Genomic DNA, 27,086 nt, shown 5'->3' on the forward strand with positions numbered 1-27,086 from the left:
CGAGTACAACTATGTTGGAATGTTAGTTTGCAAAGCAAATTCCAGTCGTGTAATTGACATAGTCCAGTGATGAGATCAGAAATTGTAGTCGGCTAATCTGACTTACGTAATGACTAGAATTTGTGTAACGTGACATCAGTTTAAGTGAATCATCTTGCCCAATGTGTAGGGTCAGAACTAGGTCAAATATCATGCCAGCACAAAATGAACTTACCCTGTGATGGACTGGCACCCTGTTCAGGGTGTGTACCTGCCTTGTGCCCTGTGCTAGCTGGGATAAGCTCCAGCAGACCTCCGCATACCTCGTTCAGGACCAGGCGGGTTAGAAAATGACTGACTGACAAAAAGAACTGTACAAAATGAAACCAAATCTCATATTTAGTACAAAAATATTGCTAAGCCTCAAGGTCTCTTTTGTGGTTTTGTCTGTGAAGGCATTTTTCCATACACACATTAAGTTATATTAAAACTTTATATATATATATATATATATATATATATATATATATATATATATATATATATATATATATATATATAAGCTTCACTTTTAAACAGTTGCTTCCTTTAATAAGGAAATGGAAGGTCCAGTCCAAACATTCACTTATGGAATTGCCAGTCAAACATACAACGTCTGGTTTACAAAGACACCCTCGGATTTCACTTTGGCTCAAAGCACTCAGGAGCTGCTTCCAAAGGCGTCCTTGTAACCCAAGTTCCACAGATTGGCAGCTGGCAATGCTACCCACTGTTTTCTCACACTACAATACAAAAAATTACATTTCACTCTATTACTTGTGACAAATGAGTATCAATTTTGTTATTGTTCTGCTTACGGTGGACTGACTCAACACGTATTAAGACTCTTTGACTTTTTACACATTTTGTTGCTTCCTTGTGATAAAAGCATTTACATTCATTTTCTCCTCACCAAGCAACACTCAAGCCCACAGAAAACAAAGCAAAAATCACAATTTTAAATATTTTTGCAAATTCAGTGTTGTTGTGAGAGGTACGACAGTTGGTCTCGAGAAATGTTGGTGCAGCAGCTGGGTCACCCTGTTTAATAATAGCAAAAGCTTTTAAACGATGGTACACAATTGTGATACTTCTTCTTCTTCTTTCGGCTAATCCCGTTAGAGGTTGCCACAGCGGATCATCTTCTTCCATATCTTTCTGTCCTTTGCATCTTGTTCTGTTACACTCATCACCTGCTTGTCCTCTCTCATAAACCGCTTAGGCCTTTCTCTTTTCCTCTGGCCTGGCAGCTCTATCCTTAATTTCTCCCAATACACTCAGCATCTCTCCTCTGCACATGTCTAAACCAACGCAATCTCGCCTCTCTAACTTTGTCTCCCAACCGTCCAACCTGAGCTGACCCTCTAATGTACTCATTTCTAATCCTATCCATCCTCGTCACACCCAGTGCAAATCTTAGCATCTTTAACTGTGCTACAAAATATAAATGGTCAACTGCTGACAGCTTATAGTTATGCAGGTTTGGTTTGGAGCTCCATCTGTCTTGAGCGATGGTCAAAAATTAGACAAGTGGGAAGGTGCGGAGTCAGTTATCTTAAATGGGCATTTTCTCCTGGCTGTGGAAGCAGAAAGACACAGTACTGTTAGCAACAGTGCCCCCTTTTGTCCCGGGATGGAACTGCTTACCCAAGATGAGTCAGGAGGGTTATCCACATCATTAAAAATAAACAGCGTCACATTGACAAAAGTATTCAGATCTTTTCCATAGTACTCAGTTGAAGCACCTTTGGTAGTGGTAAAAAATTGGAGTCCTCTTGGGTAGGACATGACAAACTTAATACACCTGGAATTGTGGACTTTCTGATATTCTTCTCTGCAGACCCTCTTTAGCTCTGTCAAGCTGGATGGATACCATCAGTGGACGGCCAGTTTCAGATCTCTCTAGAGATGTTCAAGTGGGTTCAAGTCCAACTTTGGGCTGGGTGACTCAAGGATATTCCTGGAGTTGTCTGAATGCCACTCCTGTGTTGTCTTTGCTTTGTTCTTAGGGTCAGTGTTTGACTGAAAGGTGAAGTCTGAGGCCTGGAACAGGTTTTCTTTAAGGATATCTCTGCACTTTGGTCTATTCAGCTTTCCCTCAACTCTGTGCAGTCACCCACTCCCTGCTGCGGACATACAACCCCATAACACGATACTGCCACCACCATGCTTTACTGCTGAAATGGTATTACACAGGTAATGAGCAGTGCCTGGTTTCTTTCAGACATGACATGCAGTATGGTTTCATAAGACCAGAGAATCTTGCTTCTAACAGTTAAGAGTCCATTTAGGTACCTTTTTCCAAACAACTAGTAGGCTCTCATGTGTCTTTTACCAAAGAAGCTTTTGTCTGGGCACTATGTCACTAAGCCCAGAATCAATGGAATGTTGCAGTGGTTCTTCTGGAATGGAACTTTCTCCCATCTCTACACTGGTTCTTTGGGGGGCAGACAGAATAACCATTGAGTTCATGGTCATCACTCTTACCAAGGCCCTTCTCTCATAATTACTCAGTTTGGCCAGCTCTAGTAAGAGCCAAGTCATGGTTGCTCTAGAGTTCTGCCATTAAAGAATAATGGATGCCGTTGTGCTCTTGGGAACCTGCAATGCTGCATACATTGCTGCAGGCAATTCCTTTCATGTCGTGACTTGGTTTTTGCTCAACTGTAGATCTTCTATAGACAGGTGTGTGTCCTTTCTAATCATGTGCAATTAATGGAGTTGACCACAAGTGGAATCCAAACAAGATGTAGGAACACCTCAATGATGATCAGTGGAATGAGATAAGCCTGAACCAAATTTCAAGAGTCACAGCAATAGATCAGAAAACATGCATCTGTGTGATAGTTCAGTTTTTTGTTTTTAATTTTAAACGCATTTGTAGAAATTTTCTAAAGACCGTTTTCGTTTTTAATTCTGGGTGTTTGAGTGTTGCTTGATGTAGGAAAACAATTTACATGATTTTAGCAGAAGAATGCATATTACCAAAGTGTGTAGAAAGTGAAGGGGTCTGAATACTTTCTGAATCCACTGTATAGATTGCCAGATGCTATTCTGACAAACAAATTAAATACGTATTTATTCCAACTTTATCCGGTCACTTGGGCATTTTACCTGAATGTACTGTTAAAAAGAACAGCTGGTGCCAGAATCTGCATTCCAGTATTGTCTGTAGACCAGATGACCCAGTTTTTCAAAAACAAATCTTAATCTGATAAATGTCAAAGTGCCCATGCTGCCACATCTGCTGATGGTTTGGCATCTTGGAGATGTCATTCCCCAAATCTTGTGGCCAATTTCTGCTCACACAGAATCCCCAAGTACAAGTGATTTCAATAAAATGATTTTAGCTTTTCAGTCCATGCCACCTCCCACAAGGCCGCTCCCTCTTAATTCTATGCTCTCTAAGCACTAATTCACAAAGCAGGACAGATCTATTGTATTTTGACAGGGCTCGTGCCTCTACTGGCCCCTGCTTTTGTCTCATACCTGTATTGGCATAATGCTCCAGCCGTTTCCCCAGGTTGGGCATTTTGAATATCAATACTGAGTTTATGTGATGGCTTGCACACCTGATCTATTTAAGCTAACATGACCTGCTCCCTCGGGTCTGAAATGACCAATCAGCCTGGATGCGCAAGTGGACCAACATAGGAGAGCCAAACGGGGAAAAAGCCAGTCATTTACAGCTCTCAGGCCTGAATAGCAGGACACTCGGCTGTCCACCTAGATAACTAAGTGTGCTGTAGGACTGACTTGTGTGGGTGAGTGACTAGAAATGTGATCAGCCACTTTCTGCATTTTTTTTTTTTTAAAGGCTCAAGTATTTCACTGGCTTTCTGTCTTTTGCAGCAAACTGGGGTCAGTACTCCAACGAGCTTTCTATGGGGCCAGTGGACGGGTAAGTGTGTCTTTCCAATTCTTGCTATTCACAATTCTTATTCATGAAAATGGGTGATCATGAAATGCACCACTAGAGTACCAACTTGAATTTCTCAGCTAGTTTGCTTGTGATGGCACACCCTAAGAATGCCATTATATAAAATACAGACTGACTTACTGAGCTTTGATTAGGAGGATGGGCTGGAATGAGAGTGCTTACCATCCTTTAGGGAGCACCACTGTGGCTTCAAGTGGCTAGTTTTATTCTCCCCCTGACTTCTAAAAATGAGATCATAAGCAGTGGTCATATCACTCTGCTGCAGGTGACCCTGTATGAACAGCGTAACTTCACTGGACACCGGCTAGATCTGACCACAGATTGTCAGCGGCTAGCTGACAGGGACTTTCCTGAGAGATGCAACTCTGTGAAGGTGGAGAGTGGCGCGTGAGTAGCTTGGCTTGCATTTCATACCTAGGTCCACGGCAACTCAAAAATGACTCGGGGTGTGGCTGAGCTATTTTACATCTCACTTCAGATTTTTTCCCCACTCTCCCTACAGATGGGTTGGCTATGAGCATGAGAGCTTCCGGGGTCGGCAGTACCTGTGGGACATGTATGACCAAGGGGAATACCAAAGCTGTGACAAGTGGTGCTCCCCAGTGGACACTGTATCTTCTGTGCGAAACATCAGACAGGTGAGGCCACAGGGAGTATTTTATATATACTGCCAGACCTATCACTATGTTAACTGTGCCGCCTCTTTGCAGGATGAAACTGCCCCCCGAATCCAACTCTTTGAGAGACCAGGCTTTTCTGGGAAGAAGGCTGAAATTCAAGATGACATCCCCAACTTAATGACTAGATTTGGCATTAACCGCATAGCATCTGCCCGGATTCTAGGAGCAGTGTGAGTTTACCGGCTTCATGGGGAAACCTCAGCACACGCTACCAAAACTAAATGGAGTTAAAGCTATAATGCATGGGGTCACAGGTTGCTTTCAAACTTCTGACTCCCCCAGACACAAAACACTGCCTGCCTTATTTCTAATACATGTCAAAGTGCCAGCTCATTAGCGTCTGCTATAGTAATGACTCTACTGCAATCTCAGGTGACCAACTTATTGATGCCCTGCTTGCTACCCTCACCTTTCCCATGTATGTTTACTGGACATTCAGAGGTGGCGGCCTGATGACCCTTTTTTTTTTTTTTTTTTTTTTAAACAGGTGGGTCCTCTACCAGGAACCCAACTACAGAGGGCCACACTACATCCTGGAAAGAAGAGATTATAGCAATTACACAGACTGGGCCGCACAAGGAAACACCGTAGGCTCCCTTCGACGGGTTCGTTTCAGTTGACCAAAAGCCTGCAAATAAAGATAAAATGAAACTTACCCTTTGGAGATCTATTTAATTATACTTAAATATGCCAGCTCCATCTGGCACCAGTAACTTATACTGTATAAGGCCTTACCCAGAAATACCTCCTGATGCTGAGACTGTCAAAAGTAATAGGATTTCAATTACATTTCCTGCACTCTTACTTCATTAGTGGATGGGTAGCCCAAGCGGTTATGAAGCAATATTTGATATTAACTTCAAAATCAAGCAGCCTTTCCGATTGCACCAGTCACTCATGTCATTCAAATCTGATTTACAGTGGCTCGAGATGGGCCGCATTAACATTAAATGTAATATTTGACCATGAGAGGTGGGCCTGTGTCCAGAAGCACTGACATATCCCAAGGTTAGTTCTGTAAGTAAGTGGAATCAGTGCAGTTTTATGTCCACCTTAAAATTGAAGTGTATTCTGAAAGTCAGTTATCCTCATCTTCCTCCTCCTCTTCCATATCTTGCTGTGCTCCAACTGTGTCCAGCTGAAGTTCAGTCTGATTGATTGCATTTTCATTGTCCACTTGCATGCTAACCTGTTTGAAAACAGAAGAAAGAGAAAACATTTTTGAAACTGCTGCGCACACTGAATGCATCAATCAAGTTTCACTGTATATGGCACTTAAGTAAATGACACCTTGAAGTGTTGCCATCCATGTAGACTTTAAAATAAACAGACAAAAAATACACACAATCATTAATAAGTACAATAAATTTTTGAACTTAACGTGTCTATAGAGCATCAACAGCGACAAGTGGAGTTGCAAGTCCCATTACCAGAGTCAAAATAGCAAAGGAAAATTAAGAAGTGCTTTCATAGGTTTTTACTGCTAAACTCTGCAAATAATTGAGTCTGCTGAAATGCTTCTGCTTGGGTAACGTGTCATTTTACGCTTTCTACCGCTGCAGAACTTCATGGCCATACTTGGTTTTGCATAACTTCACAATGTACACCTAACACTGTAGCTAACATTTTTCAATATGCATTTGTTTCTGCAACAGTATGTGTGTGTTGTCCTCATAATGGTTACAGCTAGAACTCCAAATGTGATCCTTTAAATGGGGGAACAAGACTTCAGATCATTAGAACAGTCCATTATACTAGTAATGGACTGAGAATGAAGCATTAGGAGTCTTTCTCATATTATATGTGTTTTTAGCATTATGGCCTCATACAGTTTGTGAAACATTCCACTAATATTTCAACACTTAGCACTTGTATAATAACTGTAACCAATGAATGATCACTTAACAAATCATACTTAGATTACACTGGTCTGCACCCAAATCTTTGTGTGCAAAAAAAAAAAAAAAAAAAGATGTACTTTATAGATATTTAGGTTTGCAGAAAATAGCCAGGAATTTATATTTGGAAGTTTAGAAAGATCCCTTTTTATTGTCCAGATGAGAGAGAAAGCTGCCATTTATAGTTGTTTTTACAGAAATGTGCAAGGCTGGATTGATCCATCCATTGTCTTGTCCAGGTCACAGGTAAGCAAACACTAACAGAATACACACCCTTCCTTTACTGAGGCAACAAACGTTATGTTTCTACACATTTTTGAGAGGGGTAAATAAAATATAAAAGGAAGCAGAGGGGAATGCCGCTATCAAACTAAACCCTGCCTTTCACTCCCAAGGTTCAGTAGAACCTCAGCTGTCTGACGGTGATTTTATTTTAAACATGTGCATTAGTAAAAGTGAAATATACCATGATCTTATATGAAGAAACCAAACAATATTTGCTACATTCATGTGGAATTAAGATGTTAGTAGATATATGTTGGTAATTCTACTGTGAAACACCTTCAGAGGAATACCAAAGGGGAAAAATAATAGTTACATTTAAAACAATTATTATTATTATTATTATTTTTTAAAGTCTAAATAATTACTTTTTTCCTCATAAATGGCTTTTTTGGTGTTAAATATTCATCTCTCAAAAACTGGATTTGACAGAGCAATTATTTTGGATTCAGCACTCTTATATCTATTTAAAATAGATAGTCACTCTAAGGCCAGTGCACAGCCAGTTTACTTCCTTTCAACCTATTTCTTCTTCTCAGCTAGCTGATATAATCCTGCATATGAAACCTTCCAATTATCTGCTAGATATCTTACCTGCATGCCTATTTAAAGATACTTTTAGAGCATTTAGTCCAATTGTGTTGGCTATCATTAACAACTGTCTAAAATCCGGTATAATGCTAGACAACTTTAGACATGCAATTGTTCAGCCTTTGTTGAAGAAGCCCACACTTGATCCTACAGCTCTTTCAAACTACAGGCCTATTTCTAAGCCCCCATATCTGTCCAAAATTATGGAGAAAGTGGTTTCATTGCAGTTCATTTCAGATCTGGAGGATAACAATGCATGTGATGTGTTTCAGTCAGGTTTTAAAAAACTTCATAGTACTGAATCGGCTCTGCTGAAGGTAACAAATGATATTCTATTAACTTTGGACTCTGGCTCTTCTACAATCTTGGTCTTGCTGGATCTCAGTGCGGCATTTGACACTGTGGACCATGGAGTTCTGTTAAAACGGCTTGACGATGAAGTAGGCATTCAAGGCTGTGCGCTGAAAGGCAGATCTATGTCTGTTAACATAGATGGGAATTTCTCTCAGCCAGCTCCTCGCACACAAGGCGTCCCTCAAGGTTCTATCCTGGCTCCCCTTCTATCTTCCCTTTATCTGCTCCCCTTGAGGGCCATGTTTTACAAACATGAGGTTGCGTATCATTCTTATGCTGATGACACGCAGCTGTACCTCAAAGTTAGTTCTGACATCACTTCATCTGTAAAAAAGTTGTTGAAATGCTTTGAGGATAATTAAAAATTGGATGGCACAAAATTTCTTGCAATTAAACGAAAATAAAACAGAAGTCATTATTTTTGGTCCTACCACATCTGCAGTTGAAATCGGCATGCAGTTAGGACCTTTGGCAGCAATGATTCATAATGATATCAGAAACCTAGGTATCATCTTTGAGTCATCACTAAGTTTTGAAAAACAAATCTCCATGGTAGTAAAGTCCAGTTTTTACCAACTGAGTCAAATTTCTAAACTAAAAACAGTCATTCATGCCTTTATTATGTCTCGCCTAGATTACTGTAATTCCTTATATGTGGGTCTGCCAAAATCTGCTCTGTTGCGCCTTCAGCTGGTTCAGAACGCGGCAGCTAGATTTTTGATTGGGTCGAGAAAACGGGATCACATCCCATTTTAGCCTCTCTCCACAGGCTACTGGTGAGGTGTCGCACTGATTTTAAAATCTTGTTGTTTGTTTTTAAAGCCTTGCATGGTCTCGCTCCAAAATATATCGGTGATCTCCTTCATCCCTATGTGCCACCAAGAGCACTGAGGTCATCTGGACGACTGCTCCTTATAGTGCCAAGATCTCGGCTGAAGTCTAGGGGAGACCAAGCTTTTTCAGTTGTTGCTCCTAGGCTTTGGAATGATTTGCCTCTGCACATCAGGTCTTCATCCTCGATCGAGGTTTTTAAAAGTCAACTTAAGACCTACTTGTTTTCTTCTGCCTTTCATTGTGTATGATGGGATTGTGGTGGATGTTACAATTGGTTGTTTTATTAATCTGCTTTTGCATGGTTGTTTGTATTGTGTTTATTTTAATGCTTTTTTGTACAGCAGTTTGGCGCAATCTCTGTTGTTGTAAATGTGCGTTTATACATTAATAATCTAATCTTAAAAAAAAATCAAAAAAAAAATCACCTAAAAATATTTCATGGGAGCAAAAAGCAAAAAAAAAATTTTTTTGCTGACAAAGTAGTCAAAAAATAGCAACCCAATATAAAAATGGGAATAGCTACATAAGAAGAAGTAGCAGTAGTAGTGGTGGTGGTGGTGGTGGTGGTGTTAGTTTAGTTTGTAAGCTGTTTATGAACACTGGCATCGCTCACTGTCATTTCAGGTTATTTACAAGCTTCTCACATCACTCTTTGGTTCAAACATACACACGCTCTTTATGTACCGAGGGCAGGCAGATAGGAAAACATTAAATTCAGTTTATAATGTGAAATCCAATAGGACAGCATATTCTTCCTACTGTATGTGGTCTGTGATTCTTCAAGTTCAGCAAGATGAGATGTTTTGCTAACAGTTTTGAGCAGTGTCTACTAAAACACAGTAATATTCCAAGGATTTTCAGTTACAGCCTTTATTTACATAATCTTAACATGTTGGGGGCAATCGCATGACCGTCAGTTATGTAGTCTGATATCAGCAGTGACTTGGACTGACCGGTCAGCAACTCACCCAGACAAAATCAAAAACTTCTGGTTTTATCTTAAGTCGCAAAGATGGGCGGCTGCTATGTAAGAGAGTGGACAACCAATGTATGCTCATGCAGAAGTACAAAGCGTACAATGCAAATAAAGGAAAGAATAAAAGTGGGTGTTTTCTCTGAAGTTTTTATTGTGTGTTTATTTGCTTTTTCAATTCTGTTATGGTGTGAGAAAGGACTGAGCTTGTGGTGTACAACAAAAAGGGCATTGTCCATTCAGCAAGTCTTTCATGGCACACCAGGCCTGTTAAGAAAGCAGATTTAACAGGAATAAAGTCACCCAGCTGCACAAAAATCCCACTTGCATTCCAAACTAAGTGACTGAACTCCAGCTTGTATCAGGATCTGCCTGGACTTCATCTGTTAACAAAGGTGTAAATCAGAGGTGACCTGACATCTCACCAGAGGCCCCTCTGTTGAACTCTTGAGTCAGACGGCATGGAACTGACTCAAGCAAGGACAAAAACCTATCATTCAAAGGATAACAACTAATATGGACAGAAGAACCTGCCTATTACAAGACACTGATTTTGTAACTGGAAGTGACTTTAATCCAATCGGAAGAAGGTTCAACCTTCCTTTAAAACCACCTGCACCCCATCTCTCATGGTAGAAGTATATCTCTCTCTCTCTCTCACTGGGATATTCACTGGACACTCACCGAACTCCCTGAGGATTCTCTCTAGGAGGAGGTACTTTCCAAAATGACTTAAAGTTAAATCTTCTCTCAAACTAAAATCTATAAGCCTCTTGCTTGGTGAGCCAAATTCAACAAACTCTATCTTTGTGGACCAGAAGCTGAGACCTAGTCTGTCAAGCCTAAGCTGTGTGCCAGTAGTCTGCCTCCTAAAACAGGGTAAAGGTAAGGTAAATAAAGTAGTAGCCTTACTGACTTATTGGATTAATCCCACATTATTATGGCATTAGTTATTAATCATCAAAATTCCTATAGCGGGGAACTCACCATACCTGGAAAACCTTTGTGCAACCACCAGTGCTGTCTCACAAATTGACTGTGATAAACTTGCAGTACTTTGGAAATTTGAAACGGTGACAAGAAGTCAAGAGATAATAATGTACAGCGCATCTGTAAAGTACTCACAGCGCATCACTTTCTCCACATTTTGTTATGTTACAGCCTTATTCCAAAATAGATTAAATTCATTTTTTTCCTCAGAATTCTACACACAACACCCCATAATGACAATGTGAAAAAAGTTTACTTGAGATTTTTGCACATTTTTTAAAAATAAAAAAACTGAGAAAGCACATGTACATAAGTATTCACAGCCTTTGCTCAATACTTTGTCGATGCACCTTTGGCAGCAATTACAGCCTTAAGTCTTTTTGAATATGATGCCACAAGCTTGGCACACCTATCCTTGGCCAGTTTCGCCCATTCCTCTTTGCAGCACCTCTCAAGCTCCATCAGGTTGGATGGGAAGCGTTGGTGTATAGCCATTTTAAGATCTCTCCAGAGACGTTCAATCGGATTCAAGTCTGGGCTCTGGCTGGGCCACTCAAGGACATTCACAGAGTTGTCCTGAAGCCACTCCTTTGATATCTTGGCTGTATGCTTAGGGTCGTTGTCCTGCTGAAAGATGAACCATCGCCCCAGTCTGAGGTCAAGAGCGCTCTGGAGCAGGTTTTCATCCAGGACGTCCCTGTACATTGCTGTAGTCATCTTTCCCTTTATCCTGACTAGTCTCCCAGTCCCTGCCACTGAAAAACACCCCCACAGCATGATGCTGCCACCAACATGCTTCACTGTAGGGATGGTATTGGCATTCACACCAAAGAGTTCAATCTTTGTCTCATCAGACCAGAGAATTTTCTTTCTCATGGTCTGAGAGTCCTTCAGGTGCCTTTTGGCAAACTCCAGGCGGGCTGCCATGTGCCTTTTACTAAGGAGTGGCTTCCGTCTGGCCACTCTACCATACAGGCCTGATTGGTGGATTGCTGCAGAGATGGTTGTCCTTCTGGAAGGTGCTCCTCTCTCCACAGAGGACCTCTGGAGCTCTGACAGAGTGACCATCGGGTTCTTGGTCACCTCCTTGACTAAGGCCCTTGTCCCCCGATCGTTCAGTTTACATGGTTGGCCAGCTCTAAGAAGAGTCCTGGTGGTTTCGAACTTCTTCCACTTACGGATGATGGAGGCCACTGTGCTCATTGGGACCTTCAAAGCAGCAGAAATTTTTCTGTAACCTTCCCCAGATTTGTGCCTTGAGACAATCCTGTTTCGGAGGTCTACAGACAATTCCTTTGACTTCATGCTTGGTTTGTGCTCTGACATGAACTGTCAACTGTGGGACCTTTAGACAGACAGGTGTGTGCCTTTCCAAATCATGACCAATCAACTGAATTTACCAAAGGTGGACTCCAATTAAGCTGCAGAAACATCTCAAGGATGATCAGGGGAAACAGGATGCACCTGAGCTCAATTATGAGCTTCATGGCAAAGGCTGTGAATACTTATGTACATGTGCTTTCTCAATTTTTTTATTTTTAATAAATTTGCAAAAATCTCAAACTTTTTTCACGTTGTCATTATGGGGTGTTGTGTGTAGAATTCTGACGAAAACAATGAATTTAATCCATTTTGGAATATGGCTGTAACATAACAAAATGTGGAAAAAGTGATGCGCTGTGAATACTTTCCGGATACACTGTAATTGGTCATCCACCAAGATTCCTAGTCAAGTAATCCAACATCCTCAAGGTGATGAGATCTAGCAAATGCAGTTGTCAAGTGTGACATGTCCTCCAACCAAATGTTGTGTAGTGTTCTAGCTTAAATTATCACGATAGACTGCTTATTAAGCAGTAATGTATCATTAAATGCTACCCCAAACAAATATGTTAGATGATTAGGGAATATTGTGAATCCAAGACCATGAGAAAGCAAACATTTTATATTAACATCTAAGCATCCATCCATCCATCCATCCTCTTCCGCTTATCCGAGGTTGGATCGCGGGGGCAGCAGCATGAGCAGAGATGCCCAGACTTCCCTGTCCCTAGCCACTTCTTATAGCTCTTCCGGGAGAATCCCAAGGCGTTCCCAGGCCAGCCGAGAGACATAGTCCCTCCAGCGTGTCCTGGGTCTTCCCCGGGGCCTCCTCCCGGTTAGATGTGCCTGGAACACCTCACCAGGGAGGCAAAGGCGAAAGAACATCTAAGCAATCATAGGGAATTTCCAAAACATGCAACTCAGTAAAGTTGATTAATCAGGGTCCAGATTAGGGCACATTTTTGTGCATCGTATAAGTTTGAGTGGAGTTAGACCTTGTTTAAAGCAGAGTGTATTTTATCTAGTGCTGACTTTCATCCGTTTTCTGAAGCATGAAAGATTTCTAAATTAAAGGTCCCACTCTTAGTGCAGCACCATGTCAGACTATCTATAGGTCAACTCTTTGACCAACAACAGTATAGTTTAGCGATTCTACCTAGAGCTTTATCACTGCTAAAATGTATTATTTCTACAGTAGATAGTGAGGGAAAGTCAGGAACACTAGTCAGGTTTCTTTTAGCAATGTGTCTAACTTGCATGTTGTAAAAAATATATACATTTTGATGAAACACAACACTCGAGGAACGGTTTTTAAAGGATGCAAGTATACTGCCCGTATACAAATCTCGAAAGGCTCCATTGCTGAGCATAATATCTATGTTAAATGTTGTGGTCATTAAGAACACTGGGAATATATGATTGTCTTGTAAAGGTACAAGTGTGACTGCTGAACCACTGGATTTTTTTTTTTTTTTTTTAAACTTTATTTAATTTATTGAAATCACACAACATTCCATACAAATAGATACATTTTTACAAAAATAGGATTGACCCCCACCCCTGAGAAAGAGAGCATGGCCGGCAGAGTAAAACTTAAAGCTAGTAAAAATAAGTAGATAGATGAATTAATAAGTGAATAAAGATAAATGGAGAAGAAAAAGAAAAGGTGAGAGAATCTGCTTCCTCAGAGCTTTAACATCTTACTCTAAAATGTTATTAATTAGATCCTGTCAGGTTTTGAAAAAGTTCTGCACAGATCCTCTAAGTGAGGCCATCATTGGGCGCCTACCCTGTGGTCAGTATGTGGATCCCAATGCCCCAGTACAATGATAGGGACACTATGCTGTAAAGATGGCACCGTCTTCCGGATGAGATGTAAAACCGAGGTCGTGACACGCTGAAGTCATAAAAGATCACTGGGCATGTTTTAAAAAAAAAAAAAAGAAAAAAAGTAGGGTGTTTCCTAGTGTCCTGGCCTATTTACCCCTCACAGCCTAGTCATTCTGGTCTCTTAATTATCCCCAGTTTCTAATTGGTTAATTACTCCTCTCATCTGTTCACTACCTAATAACTAAAGTGGGGTGAGTACACTGGCACAAAATGGCTGCTGTTGTATCATGTTGTTTCATGGATGCTGCATATTAATTGTGGTTGAAGTGGCTCCTCCTCTCTATGTAAAGCAATTTGAGTGTCTTGAAAAGCGCTATGTGAATGCAATGTCATCTTCTTCAACACAAACACACACACACATTTTCAAGATGGCAAACCCTAATTTTAAAAAAAAATCTAATAAACTATCTACAAACAGAAAAATGCTTAACATTTTCATTACTTCTTGCAAACTTTTAACTTTCAAATTGTCAGTTTACTTTTTCTGAATCAAGTACATTCTAGATCTTTTTAAAGACCATTTAGACATCAACACATTGTGTCTGAAAACTGAAGTAGAACAAATTACAGTTAGGTTCATAAATATTTGGACAGAGACAACTTTTTTCTAATTTTGGTTCTGTACATTACCACAATGAATTTTAAATGAAACAACTCAGATGCAGTTGAAGTGCAGACTTTCAGCTTTAATTCAGTGGGGTGAACAAAACGATTGCATAAAAATGTGAGGCAACTAAAGCATTTTTGTAACACAATCCCTTCATTTCAGGGGCCCAAAAGTAATTGGACAATTGACTCAAAGGCTACTTCATGGGCAGGTGTGGGCAAGTCCGTCATTATCAATTAAGCAGATAAAAGGCCTGGAGTTGATTTGAGGTGTGGTGCTTGCATGTGGAAGATTTTGCTGTGAACAGACAACATGTGGTCAAAGGAGCTCTCCATGCAGGTGAAAGAAGCCATCCTTAAGCTGCGAAAAGAGAAAAAACCCATCCGAGAAATTGCTACAATATTACGAGTGGCAAAATCTACAGTTTGGTACATCCTGAGAAAAAAAGCAAGCACTGGTGAACTCAGCAATGCAAAAAGACCTGGACGTCCACAGAAGACAACAGTGGTGGATGATCGCAGAATCATTTCCATGGTGAAGAGAAACCCCTTCACAACAGCCAACCAAGTGAACAACATTCTCCAGGGGGTAGGTGTATCGATATCCAAGTCTACCATAAAGAGAAGACTGCATGAAAGTAAATACAGAGGGTGCACTGCAAGGTGCAAGCCACTCATAAGCATCAAGAATAGAAAGGCTAGATTGGACTTTGCTAAAGAACATCTAAAAAAGCCAGCACGGTTCTGGAAAAACATTCTTTGGACAGATGAAACCAAGATCAACCTCTACCAGAATGATGGCAAGAAAAAAGTGTGGAGAAGGCGTGGAACAGCTCAATATCCAAAGCATACCACATCATCTGTAAAACACGGTGGAGGCAGTGTGATGTCTTGGGCATGCATGGCTGCCAGTGGCACTGGGACACTAGTGTTTATTGATGATGTGACACAGGACAGAAGCAGCTGAATGAATTCTGAGGTGTTCAGAGACATACTGTCTGCTCAAATCCAGCTAAATGCAGTCAAATTGATTCATGATACAGATGGACAATGACCCAAAACATACAGCCAAAGCAACCCAGGAGTTTATTAAAGCAAAGAAGTGGAACATTCTTGAATGGCCAAGTCAGTCACCTGATCTTAACCCAATTGAGCATGCATTTCACTTGTTGAAGACTAAACTTCAGACAGAAAGGCCCACAAACAAACAGCAACTGAAAGCCACTGCAGTAAAGGCCTGGCAGAGCATTAAAAAGGAGGAAACCCAGCATCTGGTGATGTCCATGAGTTCAAGACTTCAGGCTCTCATTGCCAGCAAAGGGTTTTCAACCAAGTATTAGAAATGAACATTTTATTTCCAGTTATTTAATTTGTCCAATTACTTTTGAGCCCCTGAAATGAAGGGATTGTGTTAAAAAAATGCTTTAGTTGCCTCACATTTTTATGCGATCATTTTGTTCACCCCACTGAATTAAAGCTGAAAGTCTGCACTTCAACTGCATTTGAGTGGTTTCATTTAAAATTCATTGTGGTAATGTACAGAACTAAAATTAGAAAAAAGTTGTCTCTGTCCAAATATTTATGGACCTAACTGTATATTAGTTATAGTCTAAGTCATATGAGATTTACTAAAGCATGGCTTTTTTGTGTTTGACATTATGTTTTTGTTGCTTGTACTTTTAGATTTTTAACAAAGTATACTCTGTATATATTAATGCACAGGGCTCATAAATGAAACTGCATTTTTAAGAACATAACACCTTAAGAAATTTGACAAACACTAAAAGACCATTCAGCTCTTTAGGTTATTTGGTAAGCGATTAAGCTATCCCAATATCTTACCTAAATGCATTTTAAAAGTTGTCAAGGTTTCCATTTCAGCCATACGACTCAGTAGTGCATTCTAGATTACCATGACCTTTTGTTCAAAGAAGCCCTTCTAAGTCTTAGCATTCCCTTTTAATAGCCATGGGTGTCTTCTAATGCGCGATTCACTTTTTCACCAACAGTACTGAATCAGGGAGGCACAGTAGCTTAGTGAAGGCCAGGGTCCATATCCTGGGCCCTACTTCCAATGGAGTTTGCATGTTTTCCCCATGTCCATCTGGATTTCCTCCCACAGTCCAAAGACTTGCAAGTTAGCGAGAAATGCAATGTTAAATTGGTTCTAGTATGTGCATGATCAACCTGCGATGCACTAGCAGCCTGGTCTAGGACTTCTTGTTGCAAGGGCTCCAGCTTCCCTGTGAAACTGCTCAGGATAATCAGCTTTGAAGATGGATGGATGAATGATGGGGTAGTAGTTTGAAGGCCTGGATTAGGTCACCACAAAGCCATCTCTCAAAACTAATGAGGTACAATTCGTTTATGCTGTAAAAACAGGACATAGCCTTTAATGCAGAGATGTACTTGATTGTTTTTTGTAGTCTTTGGATCAAAAATGTCTACAATAAATTCTGATGCAGTCTTACTAACCCATAGTAGACACTAAGCATAATGTCTTTTGATTAATATTCAACAGTTTTTACAAGGCAGTCAAACCTTTCTGTACCTGGACAATGACAATGCTACTTAAAACATAAGTAGTTAACTCAAGTTCAGATATTATTTCCTCTAAAACAGCATCTTGTAATAGTACTTATTCTTGGTGTTTCTCTATCCCCAAAAGACTACACCTTCCATAAATTACAAGGTTTCTGTTCCACATTGTGTACTTATAAAGATGATTTCTACTTTAGCAAGCATGGGATTACTGTTGCTGAAAGTATCGATCCTTTGTTTTTTTTTTTAACCTGTCTTTACAATTAAAAAGGATGAGGTCTAGGCAGACACTGCCTTATGTTAGACTTGAGACAAACTGAGTAAGGAAGAATTTGGCAAAAGGCATTGTACGGTATTTCAGCATTACTGCAGCTTCATCTTCTGTATTTCCAAGTAAATACTAACTAGAATTGATCAAAACATTTTCTTTGACTTATTAAATAGTAACCAGAGCCTTTTGAAATACCATTATTTGGTGGCCTTTTCACATAACACAGGGATTTTAACATGTTTCCTTTTTCTATTTTTATTGTATGAACGTTAATGATATAGTGTATTTTATATGTGCAGTACCGAACTTTCTTTTTCTCATCTAGTTTGTGTTCCATAAAAAAGTGACAGCAGTCCTCCAGATCTTGCCTTGCCTTTACTCATAGAGTATGCAGGCTTTCATGTGCATTTATCTAACGGAGTGTCTCGGTAACATATCCAGCCTGGCTCTGAATGTCACAAAATTTGTTTTAGAGAGACAGAGAGAGAAAAAAGAGAAAGAAACCCTTTAGAGGTGTATTTTATCCAGCACTCTTTCAGTTAAGAGTTTTTTATTTTCCTCTTCTCCCTGGACATTAGCTGCAATGATTAGTCGGCATAATTGACGATGTGGACTACAAAAAATCGTTGACGCGTCATAAACAGAACCTTCAATAGAGGCTCCCGTCACAAAGAACCACATTGGTTTTTGTAACTGCAATACAATACATGAACGTCGGGGGGCAGTATCGTGTTATTGTTTGTCAAGACTGCACACAGTCCTACCAATGAAGAAAGAACATCCGAGGAGAAGAAGAATGTAGAGGAAAAAAAATGTGGTTGCAATGGCGAGGGGGAAGGAGATGGAAAAAAACTGAGACAGAAACTTTCTAAAGTGTGGGAGCACTTCACCGAAAAAGAAAAAAAAGTTGAATGCAGATTATGCAAAGTGGAGCTTTCTTTTCACGGCAGCAACACAGCGATGCATGAGCATCTGAAACCCAAGCATCCTGGAGCTGTGATGCCGCCGTCTCTTGAGAATTTATGCTGGCGCTGTTAGTTAGGGTCAGATCAGGAGGGGAGGAAGAGCGTGAACGAGACTGAGAAAATAAAAGTGAATTAAGCTAACTTTTACAAGTAACAAATTTACACCCGATCTGTTTGTTTTCAAATAATATTGCATTAGTGCGATGATGTTTTCTGATTGGTACTATTCAGGTCATACAATGATTTCTTCAAAATGTCACATATATTTGTCTCTTTCTTTCTTTCCCCCGGTGCTGCACGCTGACACCAAAAGGCGTGAGCTTATTCAGTGCTAGCAGGATCACGCAGGTGGCCGGTTGCTTGTGCTACAACAAGCTTGACCTGGCAGCAATCAAAGCACATGTACTCTGCAAGGCATGTACGGGGTCCATTGAGAAAAGAAGAGTGTTCATGGCTCACCTTGCAAAGGAACATTCTTTCCTCTGCATGTCCTGGAGTCCTGTGTAGACTGGGCAAGGTCGGGGGGGAAAAAAAAAACCACGGTCAAGGATTACAACCGCAAGAAGGTACACGAATGAATATGAATAATATGAATAATGTATCCGTGCCACAATGTTTTCTGAAATGTACTATAAGGTCATAAAATGAATAATTCCAAATATCATATATACAGTGCATCCGGAAAGTATTCACAGCGCATCACTTTTTCCACATTTTGTTATGTTACAGTCTTATTCCAAAACAAATTCAATTCATTTTTTTCCTCAGAATTCTACACACAACACCCCATAATGACAACGTGAAAAAAAGTTTACTTGAGGTTTTTGCAAATTTATTAAAAATAAAAAAATTGAGAAATCACATGTACATAAGTATTCACAGCCTTTTCCATGAAGCTCAAAACCCGATGGTCACTCTGTCAGAGCTCCAGAGGTCCTCTGTGGAGAGAGGAGAACCTTCCAGAAGGACAACCATCTCTGCAGCAATCCACCAATCAGGCCTGTATGGTAGAGTGGCCAGACGGAAGCCACTCCTTAGTAAAAGGCACATGGCAGCCCGCCTGGAGTTTGCCAAAAGGCACCTGAAGGACTCTCAGACCATGAGAAAGAAAATTCTCTGGTCTGATGAGACAAAGATTGAACTCTTTGGTCTGAATGCCAGGCATCACATTTGGAGGAAACCAGGCGCCGCTCATCACCAGGCCAATACCATCCCTACAGTGAAGCATGGTGGTGGCAGCATCATGCTGTGGGAATGTTTTTCAGCGGCAGGGACTGGGAGACTAGTCAGGATAAAGGGAAAGATGACTGCAGCAATGTACAGACACATCCTGGATGAAAACCTGCTCTGGAGCGCTCTTGACCTCAGACTGGGGCGACGGTTCATCTTTCAGCAGGACAATGACCCTAAGCACACAGCCAAGATATCAAAGGAGTGGCTTCAGGACAACTCTGTGAATGTCCTTGAGTGGCCCAGCCAGAGCCCAGACTTGAATCTGATTGAACATCTCTGGAGAGATCTTAAAATGGCTGTGCACCGACACTTCCCATCCAACCTGATGGAGCTTGAGAGGTGCTGCAAAGAGGAATGGGTGAAACTGGCCAAGGATAGGTGTGCCAAGCTTGTGGCATCATATTCAAAAAGACTTGAGGCTGTAATTGCTGCCAAAGGTGCATCAGCAAAGTTTTGAGCAAAGGCCGTGAATACTTATGTACATGTGATTTCTCAGATTTTTTATTTTTAATAAATTTGCAAAAACCTCAAGTAAACTTTTTTCACATTGTCCTTATGGGGTGTTGTGTGTAGAATTCTGAGGAAAAAAATGAATTTAATCCATTTTGGAATAAGGCTGTAACATAACAAAATGTGGAAAAAGTGATGTGCTGTGAATTCTTTCCGGATGCACTGTACCTATGTCTCTGTTTTTTTGTCAGTGTAGCTTTGACATCATGGGCCATAAGGTGCATACTAATTCAGCATAAGCAGGAAAACTCAATAAAATTGAATAAAAAAAATCAAGTGACAATGAGATATGAATAAGGCAGATTCGCCAGTTTGTGTGTCAGCTTTTACCCATCCAGATCAGAGAATTTCCTGTTCGATTGTCTCAAAACACCACTCACATCTACAGTTATTCCCAGTTTCAAATAAAAAGTAACAGCATCAGATCCCTGGGGGGTCAGTAGTATGTATCGTGATCGTGACTGAGAGAATAAAAGTGGAAAAAAAAAAACAACTTTTACAAATACAGTTTACAAATTTACAGTGGATGTTACAGACACAAATCAAATGTATGTGTTTATTGTATAATATTAACAATAACAGCAACTCACTACTCAAAACGGTAAATATACGAGGCAGTCAGGATCGAACGGGGGACTCTTGATTATAAGTCAGCAATTCCTACCGCTGCGCCTCGGAAGCTATTGTATCATCCTTGAACCTTTTGTCAAAGTGTTTATTTGATCTTTGCACTTCAGGCTTTACACATTATATAGTTTATGTCTACATTTTGTCATTTATTACTAAAATATGAAAAACGTTTCTGTTTTAACAATGTATTTTTTGGTTACGTTAAATGCACTTTTTTTGTTTAAAGACTGTGTAGTTTAGTTTGTATTGTTTAATGTATTTCTTTTTTATTGTGATGGTCACACTAATATAAAAACATCTGATTATTTTCAAATTCATATGTTTCACTGGTTGTTATTTTATTTTGATTATTATTAATTTTAATCGTGTTAAGGCAGAGACGTCGGGGTGACATTCACAAGTGGACAGACGTGAGCAGATGAGGTAAGACATGCACTGGAGCACAGAACAGGATGTGCAACCACAAGTCAAGGGCTTCAAAATAGTCAGGCATGAAATAATCTTGAATAATCGAAAAAAAAATTGAACAATTTGCAGCCCTACTGGACATCTGACAATATCTTTTGTTATTAAGCTATAGACCTGAATTCTCACTTCTACTGTTTTATATAACCTAGTAACTAACTGTAGTTTTTTTCTTTCTATCTTTTTCTACTGTTTAGTTGTTATTGTAAAACAATTTGAACTACTTTCACTTATGAAAATGTCCTACAAAAATAATTTTTTTGTTGATAACCAAGCTGTCACACGTCTGCACTCTGCTCCAGGAGTTTACCTGACAGTAACATCAAAGTCAATGCTGAAGCACTTTTGAATAACACTCTATCCACTCATCCATTTGCCGAACCTGCTCATCCAGGGGAGAGTTGTGGTACATTTTCAGCCTATCCCAACAATCACTGGCCACAAGGTAGAAATAACACCTGGATAATGCATCAGTCCATCGCAGGGTCAACACACACGGGTAAATTTAGCAATACCAATTCACCTAGCCTTCATGTCTTTGGACTGTATGAGGAAATGGGAGCAGCTGAAGGATACCCATGTGGACATATGAAGAACATGCAAACTCCATGCGGGAGCACTCGGGACTTGAACTTCGGTCTACTTCGTGCAAGGCAAAAGTGCTATCATTGTGCCACCACAGCACCCACTTACTAACATACAGCATAAATTATTCTGCACATATTAGATAAAACCTTTTTTTTTTTTTTTTTTTTTTGCAAGATGTATGTGGTTCACAAAGTTGTAGGTACTATTAGTTTTCTGGCATTAGAAAACAAGAAATTTGAGATATGAGAGGAGTCCATTCAATACATCAAACATGTCCATTTAGCTAATAGCGAAGTTGTTCCAATAAACTGTATTTTACAAGTGTTCACTGAGTTCTGAAGCTTGTCCATGTCTTTTTGAATTGCTTTTGCTTCCTCCTTAGTGTATGCCATTTTTCCTTTTGACTTTCGTATCATCTGCAAATTTTACAAGTTTACCAACTACACCAGAATCAATGTCATTAATAGAAATCTGAAAAAGTAATGATTTCACTTTGTCTTCGGACAGTTTACCAACTTGATATCCAGTTTTGTGGGTTACCTCAGATGCCAGCAGCTTCTAGTATCTGAATAAATCTTCACTGTAGGAAAGTAGCAAAGGTTTCTTGAAAGTCTAAGTAAATTATGTTGTATAATTTGCTTTTGTCAACAATTGCAATTGCTTGTTCAAATAAATCTAAAAGACTATTATACTGGAGGGCAAGTACAATCTAGTAAGAAGTTGGCATGACCTTCATTGATATAGTGGTTACTCTGACAAAGTGGTTCTTAACATAAAAAAAGACGGTGTTTATCAGTGTTTTGTTGTGCTTTGTATCTAATACCACCTTACGTTTATATGCACTCAACATACAAGAAAGGAACAGTCAGAACATGAAGGGTACACTAAGCCAAGAAGTCAATATAGCACTTGTTTCTCAGAGCATAATGCATGCAAGCATGTGGACTAAAATGAACCATTTAAATTGTATTACTAATTGAATGCAATACAGCAGCAGGCCTGTGCACCTGTGTGAAGGGAGGATTTCTGAGAGCAGGAAAAGGGTGGCCAATTGGAGTGTCTGTCATATTGAGTGATCAAGGTTTGGAAAAGGTAATTAAGTGAGCTAGAGAAAAGATTTAGCAATCAGATGAAAGATAGTGAGATGCAGTTTGATCTTATGCCTGGGAAGAAGACAACAGATATGATTGTTGTTGCCAGACAAATGCAGGAAAAGCATTAGGTGAAGGGAAAGAAGTTGTCTTATGTATCTGCAGAAAGAACGTGACAGGGTTTTGCAGGGTTGGGCATTAAGAAAGTTAGGTTTGAACATATGGCTAGTGTCAGTGATTATTTTAATGTTTGAGGAAGCATGAATCTCAGTCAGGAGAGCAGATACTGATAGTGGAAGAATATGGGTGAAGTAACAGTTTTCTGGAATATTGCAAGCAAACGGGTCTCTCAAAAAAAACATTACCTCAGCAGCAGCCTCTGTAGGGGAGAAAGATCCACTCTCTTCATTGATAATTGACCGCAGAGCCAGTTCTTCCACCTGCAGACAAGGGTACTACTATAAATTCTGATGAATTTTCAACACAGGTTTTGTAACATCACATATTCGACAATAAAAATGTGCTGGAGTTCTTCCAAATCTCTTAACTTATTTCAGTGTTTCATTTAAATACTTTTTTTTCTATGAAGTTGTGTTACATGTAACAATGCTAATGTTTCTGTACTCCTAGTGATCACAAGTAAAACTGCTATAATGCCTAGAGGAGCAGTTTAAATTGTGCTATCATCTCAGTTTCAAGTTTCAAAAGCATTTATCAGCTTCAAGCCCTGTTTAAATACAGTTTACTTTTAAGTGTGGGAAAAACCACAAATTGTACTTAACATCCTTGAGCCAACACATGCTGCCAGGTAAATGAGGCACAGTGAAACAAAACAAGCAATCAGATGGCAAGACTGATTCAATTCGATAGAAAGGCTAAAATTGCACAAAACACAGATGATGCACACCACAAACCGAATTTGCCTTCTATATTCCTTACAATCTGCACTTTATTTTTCAAAGATATTGCTTTACAATTTTGTGATATACTGGGCAAATCATATTTAGCACTTTATAAAAATATTAAAACAACCACTGCATGCATTAAGTAACTAAGCACTTATGTAATAACTGAGTCCTACACTGCATTAAGATTTTAATGACAGGCAACAACCACTTGGTGTAGGGAGGTTACACAGTTATTATCACAACACTCTAGAAAACTGGTACTTCACCTTGTGCATGTGGTTATAAAGGAGCTTTGCTCTCACAGGATCCGTTACCTCAGCTATTACTGTACAGATTCCTATGGTTAGACCTTACCATATACTGTATATCCAACCTCCTCAACAAGCCTAGAATGCTGGTGCTGAATTGCCTTCCTTGCTACTCCCACACTGATCCTCCACTTCACACCCTCTGGCCCGCTCTCTCAACTCACTACTCACTGCTGATAAGATCCAATTTAAACTTGTGTCCCAAAACTGGCCAACTGAGCGTCTCTTGTCCATCTCAAACAGCTCTGTGTACGGACGCCTCTTGAAGTTATACTAGACTGTAGTTATTAGTGCAGGTTAATGTAAATCATATCACATTGGATTCAAGCTTCCAGTTGTCTTTAAGTCTCGTAAGCCTACCACAAACATTTTACTCCTTTTTTTTGATACCGTGTTTTAATGATTAACTCAGTGGTTCATTTTCATAATCCAGATCTCAGAACTATTACTTTACCACTAAATTGTGACTGAGGTACACCCTCCAAACAATCCTTCAAATTTATATTTAAGCAAGTCAGCAATATTTCTGACAGTGTCACTGACTGCTGTGCTATAATTTACAAAAACAAATTTTAAAAACTAATTTCTTAGCAGGAGGCTGGTCATTCTCTGTTTTAGGGCTGTTTACTTACTCGAATCAATTTTTTTTAGTATGCACAAATAGTGTGTTGACATTGGCACGGGTTCTGCAATGACAGGATGTGACTGGTTGATTAAAATTCGTCAGCTCAAAGAGGCCTATATTGCTATACCTTCTTGTTACAATGGAGGCAAGTTTCCCCAAATATTTTTCCGTACAAAAGCATTGTATAACAAATGTTGTGCAGGTGTAGAAATGTATATCAAATTACAGTATATACTGTATATTTTATGAACAGAATATGTGCACTACATTCTATGTTACATTTGCTGAACAAAGATAGGGGAGACTCACAGTTGACATCCAAAACAGAAAAAGAAAATAAAAAAATAAATTATTTACCATTTGATTCTATACTTTCAGATATATTTTGATGCTCAAAACAAACAAGCAGAGTGCTAAAATACAGAATGACACAAACACAAACTAGTTAAAACAGACTAGAAGCTATAATGAAATACAAGCTGACAGAGAGAGTGCTAAAAAAGGAACAAACATTCACTGAGCAAATTATTAGTAACACCTGTACAACTGTGTATCTATGCAATTATCTAATCAGCCAATGTTATGGCAGCAGTGCACAGGTCAGGAGTTTCAGGTATTGTTCACATCAAACACCAGAATGAGGAAAGAAAAACATGATCTCAGGGATTTTGGCTGTGGCAGGATTGTCCGCGTCAGACAGGATAGCTTGAGCATTTCTGTAACTGCTGATCTCCTTGGATTTTCACGCACAACAGTTTCCATAATTTACTCAAAATGGTGAGAAAACCAATAAATATTCAGCGAGTAGCAGTTCTGCGAACAGAAATGCCTTGATGGTTACAGGGGTCAGAGGAGAATGGAAAGACTGAATTGAGTCTACAAAAAGGCCACAGTAACTAATATAACCACACAACTCTGGGGAGCAGAAGATCATCTCAGAATGCACAATATGGTGAACCTTTAGGCGACTGGGCTACAACAGTAGAAGACCATGTTGGATTCCACTCCTGTTAACTAAGAATAATAGAAAGCTGATACTGCAGTGGGCACACGCTCACCAAAACTTGACAGCTGAAAAATGTAGACTGGTCTGATAAATCTTGATTTCTGATAGGGAACAATGATGGTAGAGTCGGAATTAGGCACCAGCAACATGAATCCATGCACCCAACCTGCCTTTTGTCAAGAGTCCAGGCTGGTGGTGGTGGTATAATGGTGTGGGGAATGTTTTCTTGACAAACTTTGGCCCATTAATAGCAAACAACCATTGTTCAAATGACACTACCTGTCTGAGTATTGTTGCTGAGCATGTGCATCCCTTCATGGCTACAATTTACCCATTTTCTAATTGCTTCGTCCAGCATAATGCACCATGTCACAAAGCAAAGGTCGTCTCAAATTGGTTTCATGGACCTGACATTGAGTTCAGTGTTCTTCAGTGGTCTTTCCAGTCACTGGTTCTGCATCCAATAAAACACTTTTGGGGATGTGGTAGAACAGGAGGTTCACAGCATAAATGTGCAGCTGACAATCTGCAGAAATATCGTGATGCAAACATGCCAACTGCCAGAATCGCAAAGAAATATCTTGTGGAATCCACGCTACGAAGAATCGAGGCTATTATAAAGGCAAAAGGAGAACCTAACCGGTATTAGTATAGTGGTCCTAATAAGCTGCTCAGTGAGTGTACATGCCTCGTTTACTGTACCGTATAAATGTTTCGTGGTGTGACGCATAATGAATGTTAGGTAATATGTATAAACAGACTGTGCTTAAAATGTACACACGCTTACTATGCATACTAAAAAACTGTAGAAAGAGTGATTGTTAAATAAGTCACAAACACGCAAACCAGCATAAAGAGATTCATGTGGTGCTTTATAACGAGTGATTCTACATACTCACGGGACAAGGTATACAAAGCGCAGACAAATATTACCCGCCAGCTTTGACAGCTAGTAGAAGATGCAGCCCACATAACCTAGAAACTTACCTGTTACGTGAAATAGCACATAGTGTCTCGTGTGTGTGTGTTCTAAGGCATAATACCTTTACTGAGTGTGTGCAATCGCACATGCTTAATTTACGGGGCCGGACTTACCTTCAGCCTATTCAGCTGGTCTTGAAGAAGAGCTTTGACTTTGAGTAAAGTCTCCTCTTCCTTCTTCAGCTCCTGCAGTCGGCTCAGCATGTTCAGGAGCCGCAGGAATGAACTTAGAAGACAGCTGGTAAGGAAGCAATCCACATCCCAGTTGCGATAAGAAAAAGGAGACAGCAGAACCAAACAACCTCTTCTGCTCTGTTGCGGTGAACTGTGCAGCGGCAGCGCAGCCTCTCACATGCAAACCCGGAAATTGATATGAAAGACGGAAGTGACGCACTTTCCACGTATAAAGTCATGTTCGTGTATTTGTTTCTGTTGTTTGCGAGTATTTCGCTTTCTGGAAACCGATATACAGTTGTGCTGTTTGCCTTACAGTTTTATCCATTTAAACAAGAAATTTACATCTGAATGTTTCAATCGTTACGTGTATGTAGAAGTCATCTTAGTCTTTTGGGGCCGAGCTCCAAA

The 27,086-nt window shown here is 39.8% G+C and overlaps 2 protein-coding genes across 2 annotated transcripts; one reads left to right on the forward strand and one right to left on the reverse strand.

The window, feature by feature from the left end:
* Positions 1-542: 542 nt before the first annotated feature.
* snapc5 (small nuclear RNA activating complex, polypeptide 5) lies at positions 543-27,086 on the reverse strand. Its single transcript, XM_028823018.2, has 3 exons — positions 26,616-27,086; positions 23,039-23,113; positions 543-5,827 (listed from the first exon to the last, which is right to left on the reverse strand). The coding sequence occupies exons 1-3, from the start codon at positions 26,703-26,705 to the stop codon at positions 5,717-5,719; spliced, it is 276 nt and encodes a 91-aa protein (XP_028678851.1). The 5' UTR covers positions 26,706-27,086; the 3' UTR covers positions 543-5,716.
* On the forward strand, positions 3,610-5,274 carry crybgx (crystallin beta gamma X). The gene is made up of 6 exons (XM_051920787.1): positions 3,610-3,654; positions 3,836-3,919; positions 4,224-4,345; positions 4,461-4,596; positions 4,669-4,808; positions 5,126-5,274. Exons 1-6 carry the CDS (start codon positions 3,610-3,612, stop codon positions 5,256-5,258), a joined length of 660 nt encoding a protein of 219 aa, XP_051776747.1. The 3' UTR covers positions 5,259-5,274.

The sequence above is a fragment of the Erpetoichthys calabaricus genome, chromosome 17 (genome assembly GCF_900747795.2).
Source record: "Erpetoichthys calabaricus chromosome 17, fErpCal1.3, whole genome shotgun sequence".
Taxonomy (NCBI): Eukaryota; Metazoa; Chordata; class Cladistia; order Polypteriformes; family Polypteridae; genus Erpetoichthys; species Erpetoichthys calabaricus.